At 37.8% G+C, this 12,905-nt stretch overlaps 1 protein-coding gene across 2 annotated transcripts in view; it reads right to left on the minus strand.

Moving 5' to 3' along the window:
* Nucleotides 1-11,680, minus strand: part of SPRED1 (sprouty-related, EVH1 domain containing 1) — a 28,612-nt gene extending 16,932 nt beyond the window's left edge. Inside the window, exons 1-3 of one of the 2 annotated variants that reach the window (XM_010007701.1) lie at nt 11,602-11,678; nt 11,504-11,560; nt 819-987 (exon numbers count right to left, since the gene is read on the minus strand). In XM_010007701.1, coding sequence (XP_010006003.1) covers nt 819-987; nt 11,504-11,560; nt 11,602-11,637 — 262 coding nt within the window. In that variant the 5' untranslated portion in view covers nt 11,638-11,678. Of the gene's footprint in view, nt 1-818; nt 988-11,503 lie in introns of both variants that reach the window. The other variant, XM_010007702.1, reaches the window with a different exon arrangement.
* Nucleotides 11,681-12,905: the final 1,225 nt, after the last annotated feature.

The raw sequence follows: 12,905 nt of genomic DNA on the forward strand, positions 1-12,905 counted from the left end.
TGTAAAAAAATATTTCCCTTCAGAAACATGTTTCTTACTTTGCTAATATAACACATTAAATCCTTAAATTTACAGAACATCACAGCATAGAATATTTTGTTGAAATTTCTCCCTGTGAGTTACTTTTTACAAGCCTGAAGAGATATTCCTTCCATTCAATAGACACCTGTATTCCTCCTTCCCTCTCCCCATCTGCCAATACATTTATCACATTTTCAGCTCGGAATCAAGGCTTGATGATCTGCTTCAGTTTGCTCACTGGTTTCTGAGAGGTCCATGAAACTCTGGAACCAGTTAGCCATATTACTATTAAATTATTCTGCAGTCCCATATAAACCTGTCCTCAGAACTACTGTCAGTGTTAGTAAACAAATAAACATATTAAATGAAAGTATGCACAGGTAAAAAGAGAACTCAATGAGTCTTAAATCATTCAACTTCACAGCTTATCCTCTAAGAACACAGAAGCTGTAAAAAGCTTCTAAGAAGATCCAAGTAAGACACTATAGTGTTCTAACTTCCTCCATTTCTTCATCTCTAAAAAAAGAGGCAATGCTTTATTATGTAGGGATGTTTCAGGGTATTACCTTATTAGTGTTTGAGAAACAATCTAAGACACTTGGATGAATGGCACTTTAGAAATGCTGTTTAGAAGTACTTTTTAGGAACTGTTCAAATCTCAATATGCTATAGATGAATTCACATCTTCAAATACTGTCAGCACTAATCTTATGCAAAGCGGTCTGACTTACCCCATTTACTAAACACCCAACACCTGCCTCCCTGCCCCCATAAGCCCCTTCACCTGAAATATGTACCTTGAGAAATATCCTCTACTGCTCTCCGAATACCTCTGTCAAATGCTCTTGCATCAGCAGGACTCTGAAATGTGAGGCCAAACTTTTTGTCATCAACCTTCCAGTGGTAAAAAGTAGGAGTAACTTTGTTGTAAACGAGGTCCTTCTTTAATGTGCATTCCAAGACCACCTTCCAAAAAGAAGAGAGGAGGAAAAGATACCATTGTCTAACATATCAAATTTAAGAACAAAATGCAGTCTTTGCACATTACCTGAAAACATGCATCATAAGAGCAGTTAAAAGTCTCTGTTTAAATTTCTTCCTATTACAAGAATGCAATTTTAACTTCATTGCCATTACAGTCAATTTATTCAGTAACAGTTGCTGATAGGTGGTACAGGTTAAGGACATTATTGGTATATTGAGTGAATCTTCTCAATCTCAAAAGCATCTCATGCCCACAGAAAGCACTTTGCTCAGTACAGACTTGCTACAGGTTCAGCAAATTAAATAAGACACACCCTGTATCAGTGGGAATTTTATTTGTATATTTATTATATACAGTTTTTGAGCACTGGACTAATTTAATGCTCCTTTCAGACTGAAATCAGGTTTCTGCCAGAAAGGCTATTAGACACGAGAAAATAAACAGAAGTATTATTTTAAAAACTGAGATTAATAAAATCTAATTATTTTTTTTATGTACCTAGACACGGAGGTATTTATGGCTCATGTTCAACTATAATGAAAACACTAATTAGGAATAATTAAAAGAATTATTTGGCTACAAAACCATTACAGGTGTACACGCACATTTGGTTATGAAGCAAAGTCGCAGTTTTCACTTCATTTCCCCACTTTAAATTGGCTGGGTCTTAAAATATATTTGCATATTCAGTTTAACTGCAAAAACAGTTTTACACTGAATATTGCTCAATTAAAAAAATCCAAGGTGAACAAGAAAGAATGGAGGGACATGCACTGATCTGCTTCTGTATCACTAGATGTAATAAAATGCACAGCAAGGAAACCTGTACCTCTATATTACTACTAAATTTGGAAAGCCTACAGTGAGAGGTGAACAAGAAATTTTAATAGTCTGTAATTTCAATGTTAACATATTTTCATAATTTTCATTTTACATTTTGTTACATATGCAGGTTTTTTTGATAAAAATACAAAATTTCTTAAAGCATATAGAAAAATAAGGTTAATTATAACTATAACTGAGAAAAAAATCACCAAATTAAAAAAAATCCTGTCAGTACTTAGATTATTCCTACATATCCTTTGTGTTCTTCCTCTCCCTTCAATGTCTAATTATTACAGAGGAAAATAATATTTTTTCTCCTGCACTTCATTATTTATTCCCCCTATCCTATACCACACCACTAAGCATCTTATCTCAAGTTTTACTGCCTTCTCCTTCTATCTCTAGAAGGATGACATTCTTTCTGCACATATGAAGTCCTTCAGCATTAAAATAATCCCACGCTGAGTTCCCTAAATGGTCAACAATATGTAGGTGCAACTGCCTACATGAAAACATAGGAAGGACTCAACTATTTGCTTTAGATGTGCAGGAAAAGGTGCTGCAGCAAAAAAAGGGGAAAAAAAAAAGTATTCTGCAGTTCAAAGGTGTTTTAAATTATGGTTTTTCATTGGTTTTGATTCTTTTTAAACCTACTTCCTCCTAAAAAGAGGAGTTAAAAACAAAGATTTCTTACATCACTGCATTTCCTAGGTCTGTGAGCACTTTTGGAGACCTCTACTATATTAAACACCAGCTATTTTCACACTATATTTTGTGTGCAGTTTCACACAAAATAAAAAAGAATACTGCAAGACTGATTTTGTAGCATCTCAGTGAACACCTGCTGCCAAAGGAGTTAATCCAGATTATACGGAAAATTCGCACCTGGATGACAAATATTTTTAAAAGAGTACCACTGAAGGCAAACTACTGGATTAAAACTTTACTGAGGAGAACACACAGTTTTCCAAGAAACCCAAATCAAGCCAAAAAAGCCCCAAACCAACCCCCCCAACCCAAAAAGTAACACTGCTACACCCAATCCCCATCTTCAACCCTCAATGTTTTTTAAGACAAGCAATCATTAACAAAACCAGCAAACATATTATCCAACACCAGAATTGTGTCCTTGATCATCCTGGATTTAAGGAAACAACACCACTACTGATTTTTCAGATCTAAAGCTGTATGAAAACAGACCAGTTAATACAGTTGAGGCAAGTGGTTAAGGGCATTGAAAAAGAAAAAAAAAAATAATCAGTTGCATCAAAACCATGTTATCAGACACATGAAGAACCCATAGCGGTGAGACTTTATGCCTGTGCCACCTGAGAGAAAATTCAAAAACTGTTGGTCAGAATAAGCAGTAGGACACAAACCTACCAACATCCAGCCCTCAATATATTTTGTTGAATCTGGAATACTAAAAAACCAAACCACATAAAAACCATACCAACTGTGCCCCCAGAGCATGTTTTTTCACTCCAAACACTTCTATGCTTTGTGGCAACAATGTGTTGGTTTTTTTTCCCTGTTGAACATAATGCTGTCACATGCTTCTTCATGCTGAAGCATGCAAGCTGTATCTGGGGCTGGGGAAAAAGTATCCTAATACATGTATCTCTAAAGCCTGAATGTAGAAACCAAGCTTTTACCAATACAGATAAATTTTTTGAGTTGCCAAACATCCAAAACTTCAATTATTTTTTACTGCACTTTGCTATGGTTCAGAACTCTCCATCTCATATATGAAGATGACACCATACTCTCATCTATATGGTTAACAAAAAACTGCCTTCCCAATCTTTTTAGGTAGATCTTCCCCAAGATCTCCAGTGATAAACACAACAAAAACCTGCAAAATTGTAAACTGACTAGGCATAACAAAGTTGCATTTTTTAATAAACATGGCTCAGTGTTCTGAAAGTTTTATTGGAGACTTCATGTAAGATTTCCATGCCAATATGAAGTAGCAATCTTAGCATGGATTGGGAAATGTTGCAGTTACCAGACCCAAATAAGAGCTCCAAATCCACATGATCAAGACCTAAATTCTAAATTCTCAGAGCATGAACAGGGCTGTATGTCTGCTTACTACCAGTTAAAAAATCCTTTTAATATCCAGATGTCATTAAGTGTAATACTAAGGAGATCATAGCTACTCATAAAAATACTTGTTTGCTACATGTTTCTTACCTCTGTGAGCTACAGTCTTTAAAGATATTAGAAACTATTTGGCTTGTGTAGACAAGATGACTCTCTAAAGTCAGAAATTTTAAACTTCAACACTTCAAAACCCGGTATTTTAAAACAAAAATAAGATGAGCATTTAAGATCATTACCTAGGGCTTGTTTCATAAACAAATATGAAAAAAATCCTTACTGCATCCGATATACTTTTTTATTTTGATAACAGACCCCATAATTGTACATTTCTAGATGCTAGATACTATTTTACTGGTTTCCAACTGACATTAAACAGCTTATAACATTACATGTAGATAGATACCCCATGACTTCTCATTCCCAGCCCATATTTACAAACACAGAAGCACGTAGTTTTTGATGAAACTTTTTAATGACTTTTCTGCTAAAGAGAATCAAAGGCTTTTCTCTAGTCTTGGGACCAAGCAGCATAACCTGAATATACATTCATGCTACAGATTGTGTGGCCCCAGTGCAACCATAACCCTCTGAGATTATTAGCATTCTGTGCATGCTTTTTTTTTTTCCCCAATTCAAAAAGCAAGATGATGACTGTACTACAGCTCATCAAAATCAACCGTTTATCAAACTTTAAAGCCAATTAAAAAAGTAAATTATAAATTAAGTTTTTGAACAGCGTATTTTTAGAAGAGAACAGTATTTATATTCAGTTTAAGCTTTGTATCTCTCTCTTTACACAATTACCTGTTCTTCAAAAGAAAGATTTTAAACTTTGATTTGTCACTCCTGACTCATGATCCAAAAGATACTAGTCACTTTTTTTTTTTCTTATCCTCCAGTAAAAACTTGCACGGCAAAGGGCTGGAGAAGAAAATAAAGCATAACATAGATGTCTAACAGACTTTTCATCCAAGAATGTAAAATTCACCAAAGCCTAAAAATGTGTAAGCTTGAGCCTAATATATGTTTAACACAAGTGCTATTAAGATAGAAGAGAGCTACTGTAAACACAGCAAAAGAGAGCAGCAGACCTGACCAGGTTTGAAGGGAGTGCAATTGTTCCAAGCAGACTGGCTGGAGCCAGATTAGGAAGGTGAGTATAATAAAGGAGGAAATGTGTCATTATGTCAAAGTCTTCACAAAATACCCTTACATTCCAGCACAGAGCTAATCAACCTGAGCAAACCAGCAAGGAGGATTCCTTCTCCTAAATTAATTCAATGGTGCCACCACTTGCATTTTCTTCTCAAGGTATGATTCTTTTTGTGGATCCCGTGAGATATTTTAAATAGCTCAGTGCTGGACAAAAATTTTGAAAGTTCTACATGTAGACTAATCTGGTTCATTAAAGGTCTAACAGTAACCTAACTCTCAGGCTGTCCTGGTTTGAGCCAGGAGGAAGCCAATTTTTCTTTTTACTGATTTTTTTTTCCTTCAGTAAGCTTTCTTGTAACTAGCAACAGTGTGTTCTGCTAGGCTGATAAGACAGAGGAATGTTTTTCTAACTACTGAGGCTTCAAGGCCGCACCTGCACTCTGCCGGCTCAGACACTATGGGGAGATCTGTGACCCCCCCCCGTAGGAGGCTGAGTTAGACGGACAGCAAAATTGGCCAAAGATATTCCATTCCATATATCTACGTAAGCTCAAAGGAAGGTCAGAGATCACAGAAGACAACTTCCTTCCTTCTTCTTCTTCCCTTCTCTTCGGTCCATGGCCGGCGTCCAGGGAGGACTCTGTTCATCCATCACCGTTGATCCTCAGGCTTGATCTCTCCTGACCCCCATAACTCTCTGCTTTCTCCAGCAGCAGCTCCGGGATTCCTCAGGACTCTTCCCAGTTCAGGGAAGTGCTGTGGGAGTTGCTGGGGTGGGGGAGGCGAGAGGCTTTTTGCCCATTCCTGAATATATTTGTATATAATTGTATATATTTTCTTGTATCATTCATTAGTGTTTTAATTAAAGCTGTGTAGTTTAGTTTTCAATCCTGCCAAGTCTCTCTCTTTTTCTCTCTCTCCTTCCCTACCTGGGTTGGGGGGGGAGGGGATCGAGAGCATTGTTGTCGGACCTGAGTCAAACTGTGACACAGGCATACAAAGATATTATGAGAAGCCCCCCCCCCAATAAGGAACTTAAATATTTTGATGTTCAGACCCAAAGTATTTAATTTATACAGCTGACTTACAGACTGACATTTATAGTCCTAATTAAATGCCTGCATATACTATAAAAATATATGGAGAAACAGAGCACATTGGAATTGCAATGCAGTGTCAGGAGTAGTACTTTGAGAAGCAGCAATTAAAGATAATTTACAAGAAACAGTAAGAGAAGCAATAAAATATCTCTCATTCTTTTGCATTTAATCATTTAAGAGGCATCTGGAAAATACCTCTATTAAATATCTCACCTCTGGATTTCAAGTTGCTTGGAATAAATTCCACCTTTCTACTGACACAAAGGTTGAACAGTAACACTGGCATTATGATTCCCATGCAATCTAACAAAAAGCTGTAGATCTGAATTTCATTTGCTCTTTAACCTGAGGTATTTCAAAACCTATGCTTCCCTGCTTCCCAGAAAAGTGTTTCAAGTTCCACACTACAGTTTGTCCAGGATAAGGGAATTCCTGCACCTTTTTAGGAAACTGAACGAGTTCACTAAAGAATGACCTACTGGACAGAGGAAATAAAAATCTATTCTAGCTATAAAGGTATTTTAACAGTGTGTAATGTGACTTGAGGAAAAGACTCCATTTATATGGATTCCTTTCTTTTTTTAATCCATAGAAGTATTTTCAGAAATGGCTTGCAAAAAAGTGAACTGAAAATCGTGGTTCAGTTGACCAAACTGGAATGACTTCTAGATACTACAATAGATTAAACATTCTCAAAGACACATACGCCCAAAGTCTGAATAACTAAAATCTGCAAAATGGTTTAGGAAGCTTTTTTTAAACTAATACTGCTACTTTTTCTTTGCAAATACAATTGCAGAGCAGAGGATATGACTAAATAAAGAAATTACTAAATATTCTGGAAGCAGCTGGGAGGAGTCATACGATCACTCGCCCTTGTTCTCACAGGGGACTTCCCAGATGTCTGCTGAAAATACAATACAGGAGAGAGGAAACAGCCTAGGAGATTCCTGGTGTGTGGAAGATAACTTCCTGACACAGCTGCTGAGTGAGTCAACTAGGGAAGGCATGCCACTGGACCTGTAGCTTGCAAACAGAGAAGGATTTGTGCTTGGTGTGATGATTGGAGGCCATCTTGGACACAGCAATCACGAAATTATTATTTTTGATTCTTGGAGAGGTAAGGAGGAGGGTCAGTAGAACTGCTACCTTTTACTTCTGGAGGGCAGACTTAGGCCTACTTACGAGACTGATTGACAAAGCACCTTGGGAGGAAGTCCTGAAGGTCAAGAGTCCAGGAAGGCTGGACATTCTTCAAGAAGAAAATCTTAAAAGGTGCAGAAGCAGGTCATCCTTATGTGCCAAAAGATGAGTTGGCAGGAAAGATGCATGTTCTGGCTGAACAGAGAGCTTTGGTTGGAACCAAAAAACAAAGGGGAAAAAGAAAGGGAAAAAAGAGAAGAGGTTATGGCCTTTGGAAGAAGGGAAAGAAAACTCATGGGGACTACAAAGATGTCATTAGGCTACGAATGGAGAAAATCATAAGAGCCAAAGCCCAACTAGAACTTAATCTGGCCACTGCCATAAAATACAAATACATTAGCAACAAAAGAAGGGCTAAAGAGAATCTCCATCCTTTACTGAATAGGGGCAAAAAAATACATGACAAAGTAATGAAAAGGATGAGGTACTTAATGCTTTCTTTGCCTCAGTCTTTAGTAAGACATCTGTGGATGTCATCTACCTAGACTTCAGTAAAATCTTTTACACAGTTTTCCACAGCATTCTTTTGGAGAAACTGGCTGCTCATGACTTGGATGACTGTACACTTAGCTGGATAAAACCAGCTGGATGGCTGGGCCCAAGAAGCTGTGGTGAATGGAGTTAAATCCTGTTGGTGGCTGGTCACAAGTGGTATTCCCCAGGGCTTAGCGTTGGGGCCAGCTCTCTTTAACATCTTTTCCAGTTATCTGGACAACGGAATCAAGTGGATCTCCAGTAACCTTGAAGACAACCAAGTTGAGTGGGAGTGTTGATCTGCCTGAGGGTAGGAAAGCTCTGCAGAGAGTCTTGGATGGGCTGGATCAATGGGGTTGAGGCAAACTGTATGAGATTTAACAAGGCTCGGTGTTGAGTCTTGCACTTGGGTCACAACAACCCCATGCAACGCTACAGGCTTGGGCAAGAGTGACTGGAAAGCTGTTCTCTAGAAAAGGACCTGTGAATATTGGTCAGGAGCTGACTGAATATGAGCCAGTAATGTGCAAAGGTGGCCAAGAAGGACTATTGCATCCTGGCTTTTATCATAAATAGTGTGGCCAGCAGGACTAGGGAAGGGATTGCCTCTCTGTACTCAGCCCTGGTGAGGTCACACCTCAAATACTGTGTCCAGTTTTGGGCCCCTGGCTATAAGAATGACATTGAGGTGCTGGAGTGTGTCCAGAGAGTAACAACGAAGCCGGTGAAGGGTCTAGAGCACAAGTCTTACGAAGGGCAGCTGAGGGTACCAGAGTTTAGTCTAGAGAAAAAGAGGCTGAGGGGATACTTTACCATTCTCTACAACTACCTGAAAAGAGGTTGTAGCAATGTGGATGTTGGTCTCTTCTCCCACATTACAAGGGATAGAACATGAGAAAATGGCCTCAAGTTGTGCCAGGGGAGGTTTAGACTAGATATTAGGAAAAACTTATTCACCAAATGAGTTGTTAGGTACAAGAGCAGGCTGTCCAGGGAAGTAGTAGAGTCACCATCCCTGGATGCATTTACAAGATGGGTAGGTGTAATGCTTAAGGACATGGTTTAGTGGTGGACTTAGCAGTGCTAGGTTAACAGTTGGACTTTATGATCTTATGGAGATGATGATCTTTTCCAACCAAAACGATTGGGATTGCAAGATTATTCAGGTGTACAGATTTACAAAGAGAGGCCATTCTAAAGTGAGATTAGAGTGCATAGAAACAGCAGACTCAGTTTAACTCTTAATTCAGAATCAGAGGATGATAAAAATATTTGGTCCCTACTCAACAGCAAACATGATGAACCTATAACAACTTCCACTTCTACTTTATTTTCAAAGAAAAAAATATTAGCATTTGATGCCACTGAATTAATCTTCAATGGTCCTTTTCAGGGTTGCCTCTGAGAACACAGACTTTTCTACTGTTCAGGTTGGAACAGACAATTACATTTCAACTTCTTTGTGTTGTTTTTCTTGGTCTTTTTTTCTTTGTATTGTGAAATATAATAGTCACCTGTCAATTCTATTTGGACTAAAGATGAATTGTTTGGCTTCACTGTGCTCCATCAGTGAGTCCACAGCATTGTAGGAATACCCTAGAAACCAATGTAAAACCATTAACTATATTGAAAGCCTAAGAATCAGAACAGTTTTAGAACCAGAAACTGGATCCCTGCCCAACAGGATTTCTCTTCTAGGCCCTGCTACAATCCTCCTGAAAAAGCATCATGACCTAACAACATTCTCACATACCCCACTGTATGATCTTGTTTCTTTTATGCTAACAGGAGTCTTGTTGCATACTGTGCAACCTTGTTGTTAATTCATTACATATTAACTGTTGCTTATAAATGCATTATTTGAAGTCTGAAGAAATACATGCATAAGTAGCTTCCCTTTACTCTGTTACCAAAGCATCACTGGCTCTACCATATTCTTCCTTACAGCCTAAATCTGCATTTGTTAGCTCCCTGACACGCACTGTATAGATGTTCTTTCCAGCTGAATTTCTTCCATCTTGTGTTCTGTGTTTTTGAGGGGCTTAATTCCAACAGAAACTTCCTAAAATGGCAGAAAGATAAAAACCTGCCCTGAGAGAAACAGCAGTTCACATTTGGGGGCAGTGGGGTGGACAACACACAGATGGACACTGGACAGGACACACACAGAAAACCCCAAACTAAACAAAACAATTTGTTCAGGACAATAAAGGTTTGGAAAACATATTCATGAGCTCAGTTTTGGACAGGAAGAGGAGCACAGACATTTGAAGCCTTCTACCAGAAGTGGAAGTGAAACAAGGCTTGCCCAGGGGAAGTAGGAGACAGACCACAAACAGATCAGGACACTGATGGCTGTGACAGTTTCATATGCATGCTGGAGAAATATTAAACTAACCTTCAGTTCTGAATATTTTATTACCCTCAGATTCTGAAGGCAAGCTGTCAATGTTGAAAGTACTAAGAATTAAGAGAAAATTGTCAAAAATCTCTAAATGCAAGTAAGCTCCTCAAAAACAGCCTCAGTAAATCTAAAAAAGGTTCTAAAGGGAACTACTGCAAAGTGAGGAAGGAACTGCAGGTGCACATAGCTATGCAGGAACACAGGGTACTCTGCTAATAGCACTACGCCTCGCTGAAACAACTGAGTCAGCAGAATTTCTATTTATATGCTCTCTTCCTACAACAGTCACAGTCAAGGCAGAAAACTCAGCAGTCCAGCCTAAAAGGAGAAACTGGTATGCTTGAGAAACTATCAGTACTACAGTGTAAGAAGTAATTCTACCTTTTAAGCTTACACAGAAGTAAAAAACTGATCAAGAACTCTTTTCTGCTAATAAAGTCATTAAGATGAAAGTTTTGTGCTTTCCCCATCTCTGTTTCTCCCCCTTCAGAAGTCTGTTTTGTACACAAGTACCCAAGCAAGCCTAGAAAGTTAATTTTGTCTTCCATTGGTCGGCAGATAGAAATGGCTGAGATCCTATACTAGTCTTCCTTTTGTAAAGGCTGCCTTTCATGATGCTATTTAGGACAAATTTGTTACTGGCATTTTATTTAATGTAGTTGGTAAGTGAATACTGCTTATGTGTTCATCAAACCAGATCAATTCTTAGACCTGTTAGCTGCATGATTTCTTCCAATAGAGAAGTTATTTTCATGTTAAATGGCTACTTTTTGTCATAGGCAAATTCCAAAAAAATATGAATAATTACGGAGAAATTCCTTTAGATTTTGTGGTTTTAACTTGATTATCTCATTTTCTAACATGCCTTTTTGAACATAACACAATTGGTTTATAAACTCGTTAATAAGAAGATTTAACTAACACTCCTTTGGAAAAAAACGTGAATAGCAAAATGTTTTCCCAAATGGATGGAAATCCACAAGGGAAAAAAACTATGTTTTGAAGTTTGTAAAAGGTTAACTTGCCTAAATCTAGAAGTAAATGATATTACACCTAAAATAAATAATTGGGCCTTCAGGTATATAATCACCAATACAGATAAAAGATCAGCAACAGCATAACACTAAGACTATACATTTACTTTCTAGTCTACAAGCCATGAAAACCAAACATCCATTCTTAAGTTCTATGTAGTTTTAGTAGGAACATTAAATGCATGCAAACTGTTACCGTTTTATCCCTGAGTCGTTCTCCATGGATAAGAAAATCAGCACAGCTATTCTCTTCCTGGGGAATGACTTTGAAGACTGTGACACAGCTCAGTCCACCCCCTCCAAGTGGTAACCATCCACCACTTGAGTCATCCCGGGTCATCACCACAGCTCGCACTCGTGCATAACTATTACTGGAAGAGATGCAAAAGAATAAATTAGTTCTCCATAAATGCTAACTAGCTAAGTCTAGTTAAAAACAGAAAAAGTAAAAATCAAACCAAAACCCCAAATAAAACAACAAACTCATAACCAAGATTACGGTAATTTCAACTGTGAAGGTTCAGTCCTTCCACAACAATCCACCTAGAAGAAACCAGTATAAATTACTCTCTAAAAAATGTTCCTCTGGATTTTATGTCTTCATTAGGACTTCTTGGAGCTTACATGCAATTCCTTTTAAAGAAACTTAATCAGACTATCTAGTTCCTCAGAGTCAAACTAATATTCTTCTAAAAACTTTACAGTCAGTGATCTAGCTACAGAGGGCCAGGGGTGGGAAGAGAGTAAGCATCACCTCCCAATTTATTTTAGACTAATCATGAAGCCAGTCAGCCACCATGAAATTGCACAGAAAAGAGAACAAGAAAGCAGAAAGAGGTCAGGCCTTCTGCCACTGAAATCTAAACAAGAACAGGCTTCTAGCCAGAAACCCTGCTCGCCTTCATGCCTTCCTCCCTCCCCCCAGCTCACATAGCCTGTCCTTTGCAAGGGTAGGTCAGGACACACAAGCTGTGGGGTTCCACAACAGAACCAGTTACAGCAACTTAAAACCGAATATTTGCAGTGCCTGCTAGCTGGTTCTCTCCTGTATTTGCAGTGTGTGGAAAATTACTTAATTTTAAAATTTAACAGCTTTTTCCATAATTTAGCATTTTTATAAAATAAACAAATGGCTATCACTTCATTACTCAAAAATCAAACTCCTTTTTTGGAGTCCTGGATAAAGTGTTTTGTGATCTTCTCTCAGCTTTTATTCCTTCTTTTTAAACCAAATTAAACATATTTAGTTTTGGTTATTTTGCCACAACAGCTGGAAAACCCCATGGTTTACCAGAGATGCTATAAGATTCAACATTTGAAGTATGGTTTACTGGAGGAATGCAATACTCCATGAATGAACACTCCAACACTTTAAAAGAAATAAGCTTCACAATATCTTTTGCAACATATTTCCGATTGAAGGTTTAAGTACTTACACTAGTTAGCATTAGTGATGTCAAATTTAAGGACTGAACAGGAAATATTAGAAGAGGACAAAGTTGTTCCTACTGTACAAAATTATCTGTGATATAACCATTCAAACTGTTGCATTTTAAAATGATCACTGCTTTTTTCCCTTTAAGTGTCCCAAAATAACG

The sequence above is a fragment of the Chaetura pelagica genome, unplaced genomic scaffold (genome assembly GCF_000747805.2).
Source record: "Chaetura pelagica isolate M959 unplaced genomic scaffold, ChaPel_1.0 scaffold70, whole genome shotgun sequence".
Taxonomy (NCBI): Eukaryota; Metazoa; Chordata; class Aves; order Apodiformes; family Apodidae; genus Chaetura; species Chaetura pelagica.